Source organism: Myodes glareolus, chromosome 1 (genome assembly GCF_982192425.1).
Source record: "Myodes glareolus chromosome 1, mMyoGla1.1, whole genome shotgun sequence".
Taxonomy (NCBI): Eukaryota; Metazoa; Chordata; class Mammalia; order Rodentia; family Cricetidae; genus Myodes; species Myodes glareolus.
This window is the reverse complement of record NC_142026.1, coordinates 66973838-66989111: the sequence shown is the minus strand read 5'-3', so window position 1 is coordinate 66989111 and position 15274 is coordinate 66973838. Positions and strand designations below refer to the sequence as shown.

Genomic DNA, 15274 nt, shown 5'->3' with positions numbered 1-15274 from the left:
TGATAACTAGGACTTTTATTAGGACCATGCATCTTAAACATTCTTTTCAGGTTCATCAGAACTAGAATGAAAGTGACAGACCAGGAACAGCCACCCATTTCTTAAGGATCGGCAGGTGAGTCTTATGAGGGTAAAGAAAGTATGAAGTAGAATAAGTATGAATAAGTAGAATAGTATGAAGTAGAAAAAGATAGAAAAGACCAATTAAGGGGCTGGAGAGATGGCTTAGTGGTTAAGAGCACTGCCTGTTCTTCCAAAGGTCCCGAGTTCAATTCCCAGCAACCACATGGTGGCTCACAACCATCTACAGTGAGATCTGATGCCCTCATCTGACCTGCCAGCACACATGCAGGCAGAGCACTGTATACATAATAAATAAATAAACCTTTAAAAAAAATAAAATCGGGTTGTTTACCCAAACTGCCATATTCTTGATCTTCCTTTAAAAGAAAAAAAAAGACCAATTAACCGACTGATCAGTTTATTTAGTGGTCTGCGCAAAGCGCTGCTCGTCCTGCCTATCTGCCGAGCGCGACTTCGCTTGCAATCTGGAACGGAGTGCCCTGGAGAAATAGCTGAAACGATGGTTGCTGCCCTCCCAAAGGCCACACAATATGTCGCTTGTCTGCCCCGCCTGTGGTTTTAAGGTATTAAATGAGAATACAAACTGGACTGGTGTGTGTGTGTGTGTGTGTGTGTGTGTGTGTGTGTGTGTGTGAAGTCAGAGGACAATGGAGGAAGTTGGTTCTCTCCTTCCTCCATGACTTCTGAAGACTGAACTCGGACCGTCAGGTCTGGCAGTAGGTGTCTTTATTCCTTGACCTATCTCCCTAGTGCTCTTTTTTGAGATTTTTGAGACAAAGTCTGAGTCTATAGATCAGGCCAGCCAGAGAGTCACCATATAACTTAGGAGAGCCTCAAATCCATAGCAATACACTTCAGTGGAATCACTGTGTCTGGCCTGGTTCTTAATTTTATTTTATGTATATATGTATTTTATTTATATGTATGAGAAAGATTGTGCCAGAGCTACATCCCTAACCTCAACTATTTTAAATAGAGCAGTGCATGAGCATGGAAAGACAAGTACATTTTTAGGTCCAAGTGTTTCCTTATTTAAACTACTATTCTTGCTGGGTGGTGGTGGTGCTCGCTTTTAAACCCAGCACGCGGGAGGCAGAGGCAGGTGGAGCTCCATGAATCTGACGCCAGCCTGGTTTACAGAGGACAGTCAGAGATATAGAGAAATCCTGTCTCTGGGCGGGGTTGGGGAGAGAGAAAAAGAAAAAGAAAAAGAAAAAGAAGGAAAGAAAGAAAAAAAGAACGAACGACATGAAAGTAGGAAATTGGGAAAGAAGGGAGTAATAGAAGGTAGTGCGGGAATATTATCAAAGTACATTACACATGAATGAAATTATAAAATTCTTAAAAACTCAAAAGAAAAACTACTATTCCCAGCATGCTCTTGGGAGGGAACTTTGGGATAGGGAGATGGGTGGGTAGCTGTAGTACCTCATTTCCCGAAATGCAACCCTCATTTTGCCCATTTTTTAACCTTTGAGAATTGTCATTATACAGAGATCTTTATGCACAAAGCCCGGCATGCACTTGGAGGCTAGCTTTCTGGATAGGAAAAGAACAACCGCAGAGTATGCTGGGAAGGCGTCTCGACCCAGGCGACCCTTACTCGCCAACGCAAGCATTTAAACTACAACTCCCAGAGGGCTGTGCATGAAGAGGAAGGCGGGTTCTCCTGCCGGAAGTAAGCTTTAACCCTGGGCCCCACAACTGCAGGCAGACCCGGAGCCATCCAGTTTCTGCGGGACCGGGGCCTTTGGGGTCCGGACAGGGGTCGCCATGGTAACGAGGGGGAGCGTCGTACCGGGGACGGGCTGAGGGAGGTCCATGCACGGACTGCGGAGTTTTGATTCGGAGCTGACAAGCTAACCCCCGGCCATGGAGGGTCCGGGCCGGACTCAAGCTCTCGGAATTGGGGTCGGAAAGGGGGATCGAGCCCTCAATGCTGCACCGTGGGGTGTGCTTGGGGTTCCAAGCAAGAGGATACGAACGGGAAGGAGTGTCTGGGGGAAGGACTGTCCTGGTGGGAGACATTTGGGGGAGATTTTGAAACTACAAAGGCGGGAGAAGACATTGGAGATGAGGAAGGGATGATGGAAAAGAACTAGAGACTCTACAGAGGGGGTTGGGAGGTTTCCTTATGGAGAAGGAGCTGGTTTTAGGAAGCGCGAGTATTGGGACAAGTTAGACATGGCCAGGGGATAGAGACTCTCTCAAGGTAGGTAGAGGACCCTGGAAACCGGAAGTCGGCCCCGGTAGGATTAGGATTAGGTTGCTGTAAAAGGATAGAGGGCTTTGAAAGTAGAGAGTGGATCTAGAAGAGAATGAGGAGCAGTTGAACAGAGTTCTATAGAGGAGAAGTCTGGGGTGCAGAATAGGGTTAGAGATGTGACGTTTGGTAGTGGGTATTGGGAGCAAGACTGAGCAATGGATTTAGCGGAAACCTCCATCTTCCCAGATGGGGCTTTTGGAACTAAGAGTTCTTTGGATGGAGACTTGGGAAATAAGATGAATAGTAGGGGGGATGTCAGAACAGGACATGAGTCTTCGCGCAAGGAATAGGGGACTTGGAGGCTCAGTTTGACCTTTGTAACAAGGGAAACCAGCCTCGGAAAGGGAGAAGGGTTGCTTGAACTGAAGGCTGGAAGTAGCTTCATGGGGTGGGGAGGGGGCAGGAGATGTGGGGTGGGTGGAGGTGACAGGGAACGTCAGAGGAGATGGTTGGGAAGCTCCCTGAGGTGAATATATACAGGGACAAGGGGACGAGGGGCTTCTCGGCTATCTTTCGATTGGGGGTAGAACGATCCTCACTGGGGGAAACCCAAAGAAGTATTGGGTGGTGGGTAAGGATACAGAAGGCTCAGCTCGGCCCTGCCTTCCCTCTGCTCTTCCTGTGGGCCTGTGCCTGGCTCTGCCTTAGCCTGCCTGCCGTGCCCACCCCTTTCCTCCCTGGGCTGCCCAGAACTGAATTTCCCTAGCTCAGCAGAAGGAGTTCTTAGAAGGAGCATGTAACATCCTGTTCCCATTTCTCTGCTTAGGTTGGGTAAGGCGAACAGATTTGAGTGAAGAATACGGCTTCAGGAGTGAAGGCCCGTAAAGAAAACAGGGCTCAGGGTAAAGACTTAGAGCTGCTGTCTCTGCTTTCTGGTTGTGATATCTGCTTTCCCCTGGCCTTAGCTTTATCATCTGTAAAATGGGCAGGAGAGTGCCTGTATAGTACAGATAGGGTTTAAAGCCAGACTTCCCAGTAGGGAAATTTTAAACCATGATTTTCTCCTATTTCATTTTTTTCTTCAGTGCTGAGGACTGAACCCAGGGTCTTGGGCATGCTGCATAAGTACTTCACCCTTAGCTAACTCTCCAACCTTGTGGTTTCTCTCTCCTTGCTTCTTCCTTCCTTTCTGTTCTCTCTCTGCTCATTCTCTCTCTTCTTCCTTCTTTTTTTTTAAATTGTTGTTGTATTGAGGATGAAACTCGGGGCCTTGTGCATGATAGTCAAGCACCCTGACACTGAACTATATACTTCAGGCCTTTCTTCTGTGCTACTTATTTTACATTATGTGTGTGGAGGTCAGAAGCAACCCGCAAGAGGCAGTTCTTTCCTTCCCCCATGTGGTCTCGGGGATCAAACTCAGGTCTCCAGGCTTGTAGATCCGTACCCACGGAACCATCTCACTGGCCCCCTTTTTTCTTTTTACTTTTTTTTCTTTTTAAGATTTATTTATTATGAATGACTGCACACCAGTAGAGGGCACCAGCTCTCGTTACAGATGGCTGTGAGCCTCCATGTGGTTGTTGGGAATTGAACTCAGGACCTCTGGAAGAGCAGCCAGTGCTCTTAACTGCTGAGCCATCTCTCAGCCCCCCTTTTTTTATTTTTCATTTTGAGATAGGGTCTTGCAGGTAGCTGAGGCTTCCCTTGAACTCCCAGCCTCCCTGTCTTAGCCTTCACAGTAGCTGTGATTACAAATGGACATCACTATCTGGCTTGGACTTGAGTTTCTGAAAGTGAAATAGCAACACACTTTGTAATGCTACTAGGAGGATGGATTTTACGGTTCACAATGCATATGCACCTCTTATAGGTGTTACCCTGCCCATTACTGTAATGAAGGCGGGAATCCCGTTTATGTCCATTACACAGAAGGGGAAGCTGAGGACTTTGGAAGTTAAGTGCTCTGCCCATGAGCATATAGCCACTGTCTGATAGCCCTATGATGCTTTTCTGGCTCAGGAATGCATGCTTCTAGCTATGTGGTTGAATACTAGTTTTACTGAGGACTCAGTACTGGGCGCTGTGCTAAGCACTTGTGGCTTTAACTCATCCAGTTAAATGAGCTAAACTCATTTAACTCATTTGTAAACTCATTTTGTTTCTGTGGTACTGGGAATTGAGTACCAGACCCTGAGCGTTGTAAGCAAGCTCTCTGTTTCTTCAGTCCATCTTCTTTATTTTCAGACAGGATTTCACCAAGTTCCCTAGGTAGGCTTTGAACTTGTAATCCTCTTGCCTCCGCCTCCCAAAAAGCTATAATGAGGGCTTGACTTACATAGCTTTCAGAATTGCCCTGGGACAGGTGACCTAGTGCTTTGGGATCTTAGTAACCAACTTCTGAGCCAGACAGAAAAAAATCAGGCTAACACAGAGTGTGTGGGGTCTGAGCCATGGGTGGATGTCATACATGACTTACTGCCTGCAGTACTCTGAGGCCCCAAGCGATTACCGTACTTAAATGTCAAGGCTCACTTACTCTGCCTGGCAGGTGTTAGACCCCAGGTTCCATCCCAGGATTCAGTGAACCGCAAACAAACAGTCATGGGCTGAAATGGCTTGCCACACAGGCCTGAGACCTGAGTTTAATACCAGGAACCCAAGGTGGAGGGGGCGAATGACCACCCTCAAAATCCTCTGACCTCCACACAAACAAGCAAGTTCCCAGATGCTTTGGGAAGCAATGTATCGCTTCCTGGAAAAGATAAATAGTTTCCATACAGCCTAAATATCCTGCTCCTGAGTTTGCAGCCACAAAACAAGGAGTACACACCCAGGGACTTGTAGAACACTTTTCACGGTAGCCCAGAAGTGGAAACTATCCAGTTGTCCTTCAGATGGAGAATGAAGAAATGAAATGCTGTAGATCTATAAAGAAAGGAAGTGGGCGGGTTAGGGCTGTAATTTAGTACCTTTAGACTGAGGTAGGAGGACCTGGAGTTCCAGGCCACTCTTGGCAGAATGAAAGAAGGGATTCTAGAATTGGTGGTAACAGTTGTACAGTTGGGAAGAGACTAAGGAGTCACCCTAAATTAGCCTTAGAACATTGGAAGAGGTGGAGTTTCTGGTGCCTGATTTTTGTTTTGTTGTGTTTTTTTGAGACCAGCTCTTGATATGTAGGCTTGGCTGGTCTGGAACTGAGGATTTAGACCAAGTTTGCCTCATACTTATAGTAATTCTCCTGCCCCTGCCTCCAGGGTGCTGGGATTCCATCAGGCACCAGCAAAGTCAGCTGACATGTGAATTATATTTAGTAAGTAGGCTGAAGAAATGGCTTGGTGACTAAAACAAGCACTTGCTCCCCACATACAGAGTAGATTGTGATCCTCAGCTTCAAGAAGGCTTAATACAGACATTATTGATTACCTAGCTAGCCATTGTTGAGCTTGGGTAATAACTTGTTACTCAGTGTTAATGCCTGTCATCCCCCACTGGGGGCGTGGCTCAGTGGTAGAGCCCCTGCCTAGAATCCCCCAGTGAGGGGCTGGGGTGTGGCTCAGTGGTAGAGCCCCTGCCTAGAATCCCTCAGTGCAGAGCTGGAGGTGTGGCTCAGCAGTAGAGTTCCTTAGAGTTCCTGCCTGGCTTGCACAAGGCCCTGGATGCTTCCATCTCTGATAAGATGGGGCATCTTGGGGTTGGAGAGATGGCTCAGAGGTTAGGAGCACTGACTGCTCTTCCAGAGGTCCTGAGTTCAATTCCCAGCAACCACATGGTGGCTCACAGCCATCTATAATGAGATCTGGTGTCCTCTTCAGACATGGAAGGAATGTTGTATACATAATAAATAAATAAATAAATCTTTTTTTTAAAAAAAAAAGGTGGGGCATCTTAGGAAACTTGATTTGAGGGTGAGGAAATGGCTTCCAAGATGCATATAAGATGAACTAAAGCTTGGGACTTGGTCAGCTGCTCAATGGAAGAGGACTTGCAGGGACATGGATCAAGCCCATGTCCAGTATGACCCAGCAGGGCCCAGGGAGGCAGCCATAGAAAGGTGGCTATAGGGAGACCCTGGGCCCCACCATCTTCCCTTTGGGGTATCTGATGGTGCCCACCCTGAGACTTGTTCCTACCTCTCTCACTTCCTCCACTGCTTGCTCTAGATCCGCTTCATCCTCATCCAGAACCGGGCAGGCAAGACGCGCCTGGCCAAGTGGTACATGCAGTTCGATGATGACGAGAAACAGAAGCTAATCGAGGAGGTGCACGCCGTGGTCACCGTCAGAGATGCCAAGCACACCAACTTTGTGGAGGTGACTGACACCTTTCCCACTCCTCTTTCAGCCCCCTACTTCCCTGGAACCTCTGCCTCCTGCCCGCCTCTATAGCAGCACAGCCCAGATCTCCTCTCCTCTATTAATCCACTCCGCATGCTTTTAGCTTTTTTTATTTTTCAGGAGCTGGGGGTATGGCTCAGTAAGTAAAGTGCTTGTTGCATAGCATGAGGAGTTAAGTTTGGGTGCTCAACACCCACAACTTTGTTCTGGTGACTTTTCAGCCAAGATGTAAAGGGCTGAGTGGGTAGAAGGAGAAGTTTTCAGACCAGTGAACATTCCAAGCCCCGGGGGAACAGCCATTGCAGAGGCCCTGGGGCAGAAGCACAGGTGGAGAGCTCCAGGCTGAGCCTGCAGGGAGAATCAGTGTGGCTGAGGTCCTGAGCCACGCAAGGGTTTCTGAGCAGTGGGGCGTGGGTTGGCAGAAGCTTCCAGGATCTCCCATAGGTTTGGGTATTGTTTATTTATTATTGTGGGACAGCTTGAATGCCACAGAGTACATGTGTTTGGAGGTCAGAAGACAACTCTGTGGAGTCATTTTCTCCTTTTACCTTGATGTGGACACCTCAGGGACCAGGCTTGGAAAGCGCCTTTACCTGCTGGCCATAGTTTAGGTTTAATTTGACTTTCTGTTGTTTGTTTTTGGTTTTTCAAGACTGGGTTTCTCTGTAGCTTTGGAGCCTGTCCTGGAACTAGCTCTTGTAGACCAGGCTGGTCTTGAACTCACAGAGCTCCTCCTGCCTCTGCCTCCCAAGTGCTGGGATTAAAGGTGTGCTTCACCACTGCCTGGCTTGTTTGTTTTTAAAAGAGGGCCTCAAGTGCTGCCAGTCTGCCTCAAAGTCACTATCTAGCTGAGAATGGCTGCCTTGAATTTCAAATTCTCCTGCCCCTGCCTCCCAAATGTTTGAATTACCTTGGTTTTGCTTTTTGAGACTCACTCTGTAGCCCAGGTTAGCCTGAAACTCACTGTGTGGTCCAGGCTTGCTTTGAACTTGAAGCAATCCTCCTGCCTCTACCACATGGTTGCAGGGAACGCATACTGGCTTGAAACTCATAATCTGCGGCCTCAGCCTCCATGGTGCTGGGATTACAGGCCTGTACCACCACACTTAACTAGTATCCCCCTTCGGGAGCAAGAACAGAAGCAGGAGACCCTCAAGGTTGTAGTAAAAGGAGCGGAGGGCCACTTCCTGCTGCCCAGCTCCCGGCTAGCTTTACTGGAAATAATTACACAGAAACTGTATTCATTTAAACACTGCCTGGCCCATTATATCTAGCCTCTTCTTGGATAACTCTCACATCTTAATTAACCCATTTCTAATAATCTGTGTATCACCATGGGGTCGTGGCTTACTGGAAGATTCTAACCTACATCCTTCTTGGGCCGGAGCTTCATGGTGTTTGCCTGACTCTGCTTTCTTTCTCCCAGAATTCTGTTCTGTCTTCTCTACCCACCTAAGGGCTGGCCTATCAAAAGGCCAAGGCAGTTTCTTTATTTGACCAATGAAAGTAACACATAGACAGAAGGTCCTCCTACTCCACAAGGTGGTACCAATAAGATGGCAGCAGAGGGGTGTTAGTGATGAGCCAGCATCTCAGCAGAGGTGGGCAGCCCTGTTTGAGCTCCCATATGGACAGCCCTGTTCTTCCAAGATACATGCTCCCCCTAAAGAGTAGGTTGGGGTACAGAGCAGGAGGGAGGTGTCTGCTCTCCATCCAGAGAGGTGCTAGGAGAGAGTGACAGTCACCAATAAGGGAGAGACTGGGGAGGGGAGCAGAAAAAAGTTCTAATTCGCTGGAGACATCCGGGCTCAGGAACTCTCTGGGGCAGTGAAGAAGCACAGACCAATCACCACGCCATCTCATTCCAAGTCCTCACAGTCTAGAGACAGTGCAGGAACCCCACTGCATTTTGCGTCTGTTAAAGAAGCTAAGCATGTCCACGGTGTTCCTGTGCTATCTTGTACTGGGCTAACATTGAGCAGCTGCCACTTGAAGTCACCCGCATCCTAATTGCTGAGCTATGAGTATGTAACACTACATGGCAAGGGGGAACATGGCCAATGAATTTAAGAAACTTGGTGGGTACTAGGCCTGTGGCTCTTGTCTTTAATCCCAGCACTGAGGAGGCAGAAGCAGGCAGATCTCTGTGAGTTCTAGTCTAGCCTGGGCTACATAGAGAGTTCCTAGCCAGCCAGAACTGCAGATTGAAACCTGAAACCTTGTCTCAAAACTGAAAAGAAAAAAAAAGAAAAGAAAAAGAAAAGGGGGGAAAAGGTTGAGGATAAAGGTCTGTTGATAGAGTGCTTGCCTGGAGTGCATGAAGTGCTGAGCTCAAACCAGAACCATATAACGTGTGCGTGGAAACATATGCCTGGACCCTAGCCCTTGAGAAGCAGAGAGGTTAAGGAGATTGAAGTTGTCCTCAACTACATAGTGAGTTTAGGTCCAAGAGAGCCTACATAAACACTATCTAAAAAAAAAAAAAAAAGTTACATGCCTTTAACCGTAGCCCTGCACTGCATACCTGTAACCCTAGCCTTGCACTGTGGCCCGGGCATTGAATTCTTGTACGTGTTCAAGTTTGTGGCAGGGCAGGGTGTGGAGGCCAGAGGTCAGCCTTGAGTATCATTCCTCAGGAGCTGCCTTCCTTGTGTCTTGAGATAGGATCTCTTATCGAGGCCTGGGGGCTCACCTATTAGTCTAATCTGACTGGCCAGAAAGCTCCAGCAAGCCGCCTGTCTCAGCCTCTCCAGCACTGGGACTGAAGCATGTGCCCCACTCCTTTTTTCTTTCATAGTCAGCACTTTATAGAGGAGCTGTTCCCCAACATCCACAAAGTCTCACTCTGTAGCCCTGGCTGACCTCCAGCCCTGACTATCCTCCTGTCTTTGCCTCTGAGGTGACAGTTTTCCCCACACTTGGGAAGCTGAGACAGAAAGATCAGGAAAATGTTGAAGCTAATCTGCTCTGTATATAAAGTTCCAACCAGAGTTATATAGAGAAGCTCAAAAAATAATGAATAATAAGAGAAATAATAAAAAGGATGAGTTGAGCTGAAAATAGTAAAAATTCCAGGACCCACAAATGTGCAGGTCTCGCAGTTACCACCAGGTGGTGCTCCACACACATCCCAGAGAACCAGGATTTACCTAATGAGCTACATCCCAGTGCACACCTCCATATCTGCCTGACAGCCATGCACTCCTCCTTTTGTCTTTTCACTGTGCTGAGACCAGAACTCAGGGCATCCTACATGCTGGGCAGGGGCTCTACTGCTGAGCCACACCCCCAGCCCCTGCCCATCTCTGTCTTTATTTAGTATACGTGCTAATTAATACATAGAATTAAGTCTACCCCTAGCACAGGTGTCTAACTTGTGAGCCCTGTCAAATTGTTCTGATATTTACAATGTATCAGTTGAGCTTCCATTACCTGAAACTCTGAAATCCAAAACAGCCCAAAATAAGAAACTTCTGGGTTTGTCTGTTTGTGTTGCCCAGGCTGGAGCGATCTCCTTCCTCTCAGCCTCCTGAGTAGCTAGGACGTAAGGTTTGCACCGCTACTCACAGTTCAGAATCTGCAGCTCTGAGCCAGCTGTAGTGCTGCACCTCTGTAATTCCTGAGCTTGGGAAGTGGAAGAAGATGAGTTCAAGGCCATCTCAGCTACACAGCCAGTTCAAGTCCAGCCTAGGCTACATGGTAGAGCCTGTCTTTTTTTAAAAACAAAACAAAACCAAACCAAAAACAACAACAACAAAAAAACCCTGAAACTTTATTTCTGCTTTGTATTGAGATAGGGCCCACTACATTGCACAGACTTTCTTTAAACTTGTGATCCTCCTGCCTCACCCCCTACCCTACCCCATCCCCAGTGCTGGGATCCCAGCTGCCAGGCCTGGTTGCAGTACCTGGCCTGGCTCCTTCACAGTCTGTTCTCTGTTCCTGGAACTCCCGACAATCTTCAGCTGTCAACTCACCGTTCCCTCTGCCAGGAAGCCCCCCCCACACACACACACATATACACGCCCAGGATGAAAGGGATTAGGGCTCCACTCTGAACCACCAAAACCCAATCCTGCCAACCCTGGGTGTTTCCATCCCACTCCGCTAGACCATGAACCAAAGCTGGCTCTGTCAGTACTGCCCTTCCCCCAGCCAGAACAGGGGTGCCTGGGGTCACACACACAGTGTGGAACAGCTGGCATCCAGCCCCTTCCACCAGGCTCAGTCTCGACTCCTTTCTGCCCACAGTTCCGGAACTTCAAGATCATCTACCGACGCTATGCTGGCCTCTACTTCTGCATCTGCGTGGACGTCAACGATAACAATCTGGCCTATCTCGAGGCCATCCATAACTTCGTGGAGGTGAGTCAGTCACGTGCTGGCCTAGGGGACCCCAGAGGCCTCTCCTCAGCCTCCCGCTGTGTACATGGGTCTGTCCTTCCACTCTTTTCCTCATCTTTATCACCTCTCTCATCCACTGCAGCCAACTTCTCCCCTCTCTGCCCATCCGCCACCAACTTTGCCTTTGACATGAGTCCACACTGTCAGTGAATGTGCCTGTACATGTGTGTGGAGGCCAGAAGATGACGTGTGGGAGGCGGTGCTGCAGCCTGCTCCAGGGTGTGGACATCAGGCTTGGCAGCAGGTGCCTTCGCCGGCTGAGCCCTCCTGCAGGTCCCTTGTCTGATGTCCAGTTGAGGTCTTCCACTGTCTTGTCTGTCACCCAATATTCCTATCCTCATTGCTTCTGTCACTTTCTGTCTGTTCTCTTTGATGACTGTTCTGTTCGTGTGAGACTACTATGTAGCTCTGGATAGCCCGGGACCCATGATCTAGTTTCCCCAGTGCTTGATGACAAGCAACACAGCTGCCTCTTCCACCACTCGCTGTGGTTTTGTTTCGTTTGTGTGTCTACATGCAAGTATGACGTGTGCACGTGTCCAAGGACCCCCTGGTGTTGGAGTTACAGGTGGTTGTGAGCCACTTGTCATGGGTGCTGAGACCCAAACTGAAGTCCTCTAGAAGAGCAACCTGTGTTCTTAACCACTGAGCTGTCTCTCCCATGCACACACCCTCTTTTGGGGGGTACGTGGTTCCATATAGCCATGACCAACCTCAAACTTGCTATATCGCTAGGGGTGACCTTAAATTCCTGATCCTCCTGGCCTCTGTCTCCCACATGCTAGGAGTACAGATGTGGTCCTCCAAGTGGGTTTTATGCAGTGCTAGAGACAGAACCCAGGTCTTCACGAATGCTAGACAAACACAGTTATATCCCCAGGCCTCCCTGCCTGTCTTATTTCATATTTTATTTATTATATCATATGTGTATATAATGTCTGTGGTATGAGTGTGCATGCAGGCATACATGTGCCACAGCTCACACATGGACGTCAGAGAACAGCTTTGAGAGTTGGTTCTCTCCTCCTACCATGGGATATAGGGTTTGAGCTCAGCTTTGCACAGTAAGCACTGTTACCCACCATGTTAGCTGTCTGCCAGGCCTGTCTGTGCCTGTCTCTTATCACTGTTCTTCATCTTCCTCTCTCAGGTATTAAATGAATATTTCCACAATGTCTGTGAACTGGACCTGGTGTTCAACTTCTACAAGGTAGGCTCTTGGGGAAATGGGCAAGAAGCAGCCATGGGGTTGAGGGTGTGGCTATAGGCACTGGAGATCTGCCTGGCCCCTGATGCTGTGTTCCTGCTCAGAGTCTATGCTTCTGCAGCCGCCAGCCCTGCATTCCCTCACTCCAGCTTTCCCGGCCTCCCTTCCTTGCCCAGGTTTACACGGTGGTAGACGAGATGTTCCTGGCAGGTGAAATCCGAGAGACCAGCCAGACGAAGGTGCTGAAGCAGCTGCTGATGCTGCAGTCCCTGGAGTGAGGTGGCCTCTGCCCAGCCCGGCCTACTGGGCCATCCTGCCTGCTCACCCCCTGCCAGGCCCGAGGCCCACCCCAGCAGCCCCTTCCTTTCCTCAGCTGCCCCAGAGGAAGGACCCAGCAGGGTCTAGGCCACATGGGAGGAGGCTGCAGCCCACTGCCTTTGGGCCCTACTTTGATGGCAGACACCACCTTGATGTCCTGAGTAACTGTGCCATCGTCGTGTGATGCTGTGAGTGTGTGTGTGTGTGCAGCCCCCAATAAATCTGTGGTCCTGCCTGGTCCAGCTGCCTCTGAGCCCTCGTCTGTCTTCCCAGGGAACCATGGAGCCTTAGGAAGACTTGGCTTGCTCCATCAATGAGTTAGTCAACAACACATCTCATTGGTCTAAGGAAAGCAGAGACCCAAGCATGCTTTAGACATGCTTCTGCCCACAAAGGGCTCCCAACACTGAGGGGTAGCACATGAAACTTGCTCTAAATTCCTACTCCGTCTTCAGCCTTAACAGCCCTGAGTACCAAGCACCAAGCTACATACGCAGCCCCGAGATTTTATTTTGTTTTGAGAGATGCCCTTGCTATGTAGCTTTGCTGGGCATGGCACTTGCCTGACCCTCCCTTCCAAGTGCTGAGATTAAGGTGAGAGCCACAGGTCTAGTTCAGCCCCTGGACTATTGAGAGGAGTCTTGCTTTCAGCCCCCAAGGTCAGGGATTCCAGTGTCCTCCATACCCAGCTTCTAAGCAATTTGTGCTTATAAGATTATTAGGAAGGGACCCTAATTGTCCCATTTTCCAAGGGACATGGCTGAATCCAGGAAGGTGTCCAGACTTACCAAAGTTGATTGCCTGTGTTAGGTTGCTGTGGAGCTGATTTCAAGACCTGGAAGGTGGTTCCAGAATGCTTGTTTCTACCTGCTAGACCCTGTGGTCGCTGGGAATGTAGGCACTGTGCATATTGTTTAGTTTCTTCATCAATAGCCCTGTTGCCAAGTATACTGGGACAGTTCCTGCTGTGATAATCCTTAGCCTAGGCAGACTCCAGCTTCTACCCACTGAGCACCACAGTAGACCCTCTGGCCAATGTGACAGCAGAAGATGGCCCAGACACCAGGCCTGGGGGCAGGTGACTCTAATACCAGATACTTAAGAGGCTGAGCCAGGAGGATCACACATTCAAAGCTTGCCTGTGCTAGAGAGTGAGTTCAAGGCCCATCTAAGGAAATGGGTGAGACCAGATCTCAAGTAAAAAGCTGTGACTTGGCTCAGTGGTAGAGCCCCTGCCTAGAATCCCCCAGTGAGGGGCTGGGGCATGGCTCAGTGGTAGAGCCCCTGCCTAGAATCCCCCAGTGAGGGGCTGGGGCATGGCTCAGTGGTAGAGCCCCTGCCTAGAATCCCCCAGTGAGGGGCTGGGGCGTGGCTCAGTGGTAGAGCCCCTGCCTAGAATCCCCCAGTGAGGGGCTGGGGCGTGGCTCAGTGGTGGAGCCCCTGTCTAGAATCCCCCAGTGAGGGCTGGGGTGTGGCTCAGTGGTGGAGCCCCTGCCTAGAATCCCCCAGTGAGGGGCTGGGGACATAGCTCAGTGGTAAGGCCCCTGCCTAGAATTCCCCCAGTGAGGGGCTGGGGAATGGCTCCTAGATAGATTGCTTGCATGTTTGAGACCTTGAGATAAATTCCCTGTATGAAGAAGAAGAAGGAAAATTTGGAGAAAGTGAGCAGGTGAGATGGCTTAGCAGATAAAGATGCTTGCTACCAGTCCTGATGGCCTAAGTGTAATCCCGAGACCCACATGGTAGAAAGAACCAACATCCACAAGTTGTCCTCTGACTTTCAAGGAGAAACAGGGCCCTGTGTGCTAATCTCTGAGCAGTATATCAATCCCATGCCCTCTGAGAGCATAGTATGATGACCAACATCTCCACCTCTGACTGACACCATAGGCAAGCAGGGACAGCTCTGGTATGTCACAATGCTTTCTTTCAGATTTTACCACTGCAAGAGACAGGTATGTTCCCAACATGGCTGCTTAGCAGCGTGGCCTTCAGGAAAGCCCCTCAGCCTGCCTTGCCTCAGACTCTTCGTCTGGAAAATATGTTGGTGACAGTTTGTTTGTAGTTTTGTGTTTGGTGTTTTGAGCCAAGGTTTCACTCTGTAACCCAAACTGACCTTGCATTTATTCCCATCCCCCTGCCTCAGCTTCCCCAGAGCTGGGATGACATGCTCAGCTGGCAATAACAGTTTTCCCTCATCTGTTTTTGTGTGAGTATTCCATGAGTAAACACATTATTTTGTAGACATTGTGACTGCAGTGTGCTGAGCATCCCCAGAGACCCCAAAGGTAACTAACTATGAAGACAAAATGGACTGGTCCTATAGCTCACTTGGTAGAGTGCTTGCCTAGCAGTACCAGATAAAGTGGGCGTGGTGGCCCACATCTGTAATCCCAGCACTCGGTCGGGAGATAGAAACAAGAGGATCAGGAGTTCGAGTTCTGCATGGCTGATTCAAGACCATCCTGGGATGTGTGATACCCTGCCTAGAAATTGAAGCATTTTTAGAAGTGCCGTTGAGATTACCACAAACCTATTCCAACGATCAAAACAAAACCAGGCCAGCCAGATAGTCCAGTCAGTAAGTGCTTCCTGAGCAAGCTTGAGTTGGATCCCTGGGGGGAGGAAGGATTTGATGCAGTGGGCCTGCATCTATAATCTTTTTGGCAAGATAAGAGCCAGAGACACAAGAATCTCAGCGAAGCTCATGGGCCAGCT

The 15274-nt window shown here is 49.1% G+C and overlaps 1 protein-coding gene across 1 annotated transcript; it reads left to right on the top strand.

Annotated features, from left to right (window-relative positions):
* The first annotated feature begins 1699 nt into the window (after positions 1–1699).
* Ap2s1 (adaptor related protein complex 2 subunit sigma 1) lies at positions 1700–12796 on the top strand. Its single transcript, XM_048431676.3, has 5 exons — positions 1700–1860; positions 6454–6603; positions 10879–10992; positions 12182–12241; positions 12415–12796. Exons 1-5 carry the CDS (start codon positions 1858–1860, stop codon positions 12514–12516), a joined length of 429 nt encoding a protein of 142 aa, XP_048287633.1. The 5' UTR covers positions 1700–1857; the 3' UTR covers positions 12517–12796.
* The last annotated feature ends 2478 nt before the right edge of the window (positions 12797–15274 follow it).